We start from the raw sequence: 6,000 nt of genomic DNA, 5'->3' as shown, positions 1-6,000 counted from the left end.
TCATCCACAAATTTAAGGCCCCATATAAGCATAGCCAACAAGCATTGGCACATGGCTTTTCCTTCGGTGGTTAGTGACAAAAACTTCAACTCCAATCCAAAGCCTTTTTATATAAATAACCCCCTTTCTGTGATATGTTTTCATCATCAACAACAAGCATTATCTTTTCAGACACCAAATTGTTCTAAATTTCTTATTTCCAACCTTTCAAGAAGAAGAAAACTAGAAAGAATGACAATGCTCAGTACGAAGAAACTCATCAAGATGGCCAGGAGATGGCAGAAGTTTGCAGCCAAGCAGAGGAAGAGGATTTCATTTCCAAGAAATGACAGTAATGCAGACGGTTGCAGTACATCCTCATCCTCTATAGTTGAAAAGGATCATTTTGTAGTCTATACAATTCATCAAAGGAGCTATGCATTTCCCTCGACTTACCTTGAAAATGAGGTCATTACGCAACTTTTAAGCATGTCCGAAGAAGAGTTTGGTCTGCCAAGTAGTGGCCCTATTACATTACCCTCTGATTCAGCCTTCATGGACTACATCATTTGGCTAATCAAGACAGGCGTAGCTGCTGGTGATCTTCACAAAGCATTGCTCCGCTCAATTCCTTCATGTTGCGTTGCTACTTCTTTTTGTCAACAAGAAAGTAGAAATCAACAGATTCTTGTTTATTGAGTCGTGACGTCATGTTTTATAAATGTTAGCTCAAATAGATTGTATAGAAGGTGAAAATAGGCAACTGAAAGCTTTGTATAATTACAGATTGGAATAGAGATTTTGAAGTTAATCAGAATTATAGCTTCCATTTTTCATGTTGAAGTTGCATTATTATCTTATATCAGGAAATCAACTTTGGTCGTCAAAATTTAAAGACATGAATCACGCCAACGTAATAAAGACATCAAAATTAATTGTAAAAAGTTCAAATAAAGTGAAATCATAAAGTGTTCCTCTTTCAGATTTTCATCGCAGTTAAATCTCATACTTCATCAATTTGGTTTGTAAAGAAGTTGCAAGTTACTAAGAAGATTAGTCGAGAAGATGAGATATTGTCACTTGAGGGAACTAGTTTCTGGACAGAATTCAAATTGCATTTATTTATTTGAGGGAACTAGTTTCTGGTTTCACGTGTACCCATCTAACATAAATTATTTCAAATTATCATTGTATTAAAAGTAGTTTTATAATTAAATTACATGAATATCGTTCATTTTCAAACAAAAAATAGTTCAAATATTTGGACTCTACTATTGGATTCCAATAACAAATTAAAATATGACAGCAAAGTATCTCTTCTCCAAATGAAATAAAAGATGATAACATTTAGTACTTAAATATACTATAATTATAAACACAAATTAATATATGTATATTCTTATCTCATATGTTAATTACCTACAAGACAAAGTTCAGAGAAAAAAAGAAAGATGAAAATTGAATAGAATTTGATAGCCACTTCATATAGTTAATTAAAATAAAATGAAGGCTACAATTAATAGTCAATATTAATTTTATTTATTATTAAGGGATCATATCAAGTATTGAATCCTACCAAATTAAATTTTTCAAAATTGAGCTTAGAATACAGAAACATAGCATCAACGGAGTGACAACTTAAAATATGAAACGATATCAAAAGCTGAAACATTGAATTTATCTTTCTCAAAATGAGACAAAAGGATAAATAAATAAGGATAAACACTTATATCATTATTTCTTCCGTGAATTAAAGCAGTTATTAATAATTTAATTATATGTTACTTTCTCCATTTCAAATTATTCATTGTGTTTCAATCTTGTACACCTTAAGAAAAAATGATAAAAAATATTGTTTTATATAGCTATCTTACACACCCCTTACAAAAAAAATAAACATAAATAACTAATTAAAAAAATCATAAGAACAAATTAAATAACTTTTATTATCAATTAATATAGTACAATAATTAATGAATCGTTAAAAAGATCAAGTAAATTATAAAAAAAAATTCACAAATTGCATTACACAAGTATATTACTCCCTCCATTTCAAATTAATTGAATTGTTGCGGTGTTTCACAATCTTTAAGAAAGGAAGATTAAGACATAAATTAGAGATAACTTTTCATTTTTTTTCCTTATTAATTATTGTCAAATTTATGATTAAAATAATTAAATATTAATTAATAACTAATTCCAATACTAACTAATGAAGGGTAAATTTGGAAGAACATTCTAAAAGTACTCTTGAAAATTGAACAATTAAGTTAATTTGAAAAATGAAAAATATCTCAACAATTTAATTAATTTGAAATGGAGGGAGTAGTAAAGAGTCATGATCTTATAGTTTGATGTATGACCCTTTATTTTAAATGTACTAAAAAAGCATATCCTTCTTGAAGATCATTCACCTTTGTTCTGCTAAAAAAAGAGAGTAAAAAGAATGATTTAATTTGTTCATCCCTAAAGAAGTTGATCCCCAAATCTTTGCTTGCTCATTCCTTGTGTATCACATGTTGTTGTTTACTCCAATATTTTTCATATTTATAGATGACAAATGTAGGGATTAATCCAAAATAAGAGAATGTGTATAGTCAAGAGTTAGATAACTGCAAATCATGCTATAAATTCATGAGAATATTAACAATTTTTCTTGGATAACATGAATTTTTACTAATACATGAACCATATTAAATTGTTTGTAAATTTCAAAATTAACCTTTGAAATTCCTAAAAACGTTTTGTTATTATTTTTTTGTGCATTGAAACATTAATGATTGCATAATAATTTAGTTTCTAAGCATAAGTTATTAGAAGAACAATGTTAATTTAGTGAATGAAAAATGGTCATTTAATTTTTTTAGAAATATTTAATATTTAATAAATTAATTTTTTTATAAAATATAATTTAGTGTAGGGGTAAAATGGTAATCCAACTTTGCATTTTGGTACTTTCCACTTTCAATATAAATAATATAATATACGGAAAAGGGTCAAAATTGCCCCTGAACTATGCGAAATAGACCACTTATACCCTCCATTACATTTTGGGATCAAAAATACCCCCGCAGTTATCCCAGCAGACCACAAATACCCTCAAGAGTTAACACCCCAATTTTTTAGTGACGTGGCAAGCCACATGAGACTAATCCCTCCACCTAAGCATTGCCAACTAAGATTCACTACAAAAGAACTTGACTTTTAGTGGCGACAAAGTCGCCACAAAATCCCAAAATATTGCCACTAAAGGTTATGAGTGATTTTTAGTGGAGACTAAGGCTCCAACAGCCATTCGCTAGTAAAACCTATTTTTTCAACAAAAAAAAATGATAATTAATTTTCGATTGAGACCTAATTTTCTAAAATAAATAACTTGCAATATCCATATTAAAAACATCCAATATTATTACGAAAAATAATCAAAATTACTTCTCGATTCATATCTCCTACTATATATATATATATATATATAATGCATCATCGTACATTTTATACATTTACATATGACATAAAAATAAAACATATAGTGTCTTCAAACTCCTACTTAATCGATATCATATTTGGTTTTTTAAAAACAATGAAGAAAAAAACACAAAATTAGAATTTAATGTTAAAAACTTTTAGTAATGATTTTCTGGGCTTTTGTGGCGACTGTTGTTGCCGCTAAAGGTCTAGTTCTTTTGAAGTGAATCCTAGTTGGCAACACCTAGGTGGAAGGATTAGTCCCACGTGGCTTGCCATGTCAACAAAAATTTGGGGTGTTAACTCTTGAGGGTATTTGTGGTCTCTTAGGATAACAGCAGGGGTATTTTTTATCCCAAAATGTAACGAAGGGTATAAATGATCTATTTCATATAGTTCAGAGGCAATTTTGACCCTTTTCCGTATAATATATAATATGATATATGATATGATGATGCTATGATGATTAAATTTAATATACATATAGATTATAGATGATAAATATTATTAAATTAGATACTTTAATTAAGAATTAATCTAAGGAAGTGCGTAAGTCATTAACATTTAAAATGATACAATTTAATATTTAAATTAAATAGTTAAGTATTTTTATAACATTTTAATTTATAGAAGGGGTAAAACCGTAATTCAACTTTTAACTTTCTTTGCTCCCACTTATAGTAATATATGATATGATATGATATATGATTAATAATATATGATATTATATGATGATAATATACTATATTTGTATAAAGTAAATAAGCACATCATACATTTTTCGTAGGGGTCAAATTTTGATCAGTTTTTTTAATTCAAGGTGTAGTACTCTATTTTATTATGTACAAATAATAACACATGAATATCATATTAGTTTTCAAATTTCACGCTTCTGAATAACTAAAAAATAGAAGATGAGAAATATATATTATTAACCTTTTCATTTACAATTAGCTTAATATTTAAAATCTTAAAATCAAATAAATTTGGGAAACGACTTAAAAACCACTTAAACTTCAATCAAAATTGTTGTTATACACTCTAATTTTGGGAGGATCATATGAACCCCTTATATTATTTTAAAGTGGAATAGATGCCCATATATATGTTGATGTGGCAGAAAGAGTGACATATACACCTTCCTTAAGAGAGTGAGAAGTTATATTCTTACTTTATTTTATTTGTATCTCTCTTATCACCTTAATTAGAGTTATTTACATTAATACAACATATTAAAATGGCTCCTCTCAAAAAACACAAATCAAAACGAACAGTTCGCCCACAAACGGATAAATTATGCCAAACGAATGTTAACTCTGTATGTTCACCCCAAAATACATCACAAATAATTTAAGATATTTCACTCATAAACGGGTGTACTACAATTTCTTTTATTAGTTAACTTTTCATGTAAAACTACATCTCTTCTTCAACAATAAATATGGGGTTATTCACTTCACATTTTCTCATTCATATTTTATCTTCTTCTACTAATTTTATATTTGGTCTTTAAAATTTGATAGTCATGTCTCAACAGTTCGTAAGGTATGTACATTCAATTGAACAAGATGTATGTAAATGCAAAGAGTATTATAAAATAAAAACATCGAGGACTCTAAGAAATTCCAGTCATTATAAGTTTTATTGTTGTGCACATTCAAAAGTAAACATTTTAAGTTGTTCGCTTTAAAATATCTAGATATTCACTTGTTTCCTTGTTTTGTTATTTGAGGAAAACGATGGATGCAATTATTTTCGGTGGGTATAAAATATGTCGGGCGTTAGAATTAGAAGTCGGGGGTTACAAAATTCGGGTCCCAATTTAGATGTTGGGTCTCACGTTAGGGTGTCGGCATCAGATCCTAGGTTAGGTGTTAGCGTCAGGTCCCTATTCAGAAGTCGGATCCCGATTCAGGAGTTGGGATTGGATCTTAGATCGGTTGTCAAGATCGAGGTCGTATTATAATTTGAAAGTCGAATCCTAGGTCAAAATTTGGTGTCGGGTCCTGCAATTCTGAAGTCGGGGTCAAGTCTCCATTTGGAAGTTGGGTTTTGGATTGGGAGTCGGGTCGGGTGTAGGGGTCGGTGGGTTCTGTTTCGAATGTTTAGCCAAAAATAAAAAATATTTTCTAGAAAATATTTTTCATTCACCAACCAAATATTAGAAAATATTTTTCAGTCACCAACCAAATATTAGAAATATGTGAGAAACCAACTTGTTTTCCAAGAAAACAGTTTCCATAGGACCAAATGGTTTAACTAAATTTAAATGTTCAATTTAAGAGATGCAAAAATTAGGAAGAAGTTAAATACTGTTTTTTGGAAAATGCAATAAACAGAGAAATAGAAGATAATTAATCATTTTGGCGTGAGAACAGAATATGAGCAGCGAAATTTGATACACATTTGCCTTGTCAGTAATCCACAGATATAGTGTAAGAAAATAGTCCGTGAGAAAAAATAGAGAGTGAGAGTAGTATAAAATGAAAGGTGTGCAAAATAAAAGGTCATTTTAAGTATAGAGTAGTCTTTTCAGATTACAAAATGTTAAACTTC

General features: G+C 29.2%; 1 protein-coding gene across 1 annotated transcript; it reads left to right on the top strand.

Moving 5' to 3' along the window:
* The first annotated feature begins 231 nt into the window (after nt 1-231).
* On the top strand, nt 232-678 carry LOC125864043 (auxin-responsive protein SAUR68-like). Its single transcript, XM_049543990.1, has one exon. It carries the CDS (start codon nt 232-234, stop codon nt 676-678), a length of 447 nt encoding a protein of 148 aa, XP_049399947.1.
* Nucleotides 679-6,000: the final 5,322 nt, after the last annotated feature.

Source organism: Solanum stenotomum, chromosome 5 (assembly GCF_019186545.1).
Source record: "Solanum stenotomum isolate F172 chromosome 5, ASM1918654v1, whole genome shotgun sequence".
Classification (NCBI taxonomy): domain Eukaryota; kingdom Viridiplantae; phylum Streptophyta; class Magnoliopsida; order Solanales; family Solanaceae; genus Solanum; species Solanum stenotomum.
The sequence above is the reverse complement of the archived record's forward strand: the minus strand, read 5'-3'. Positions and strand labels throughout refer to the sequence as shown.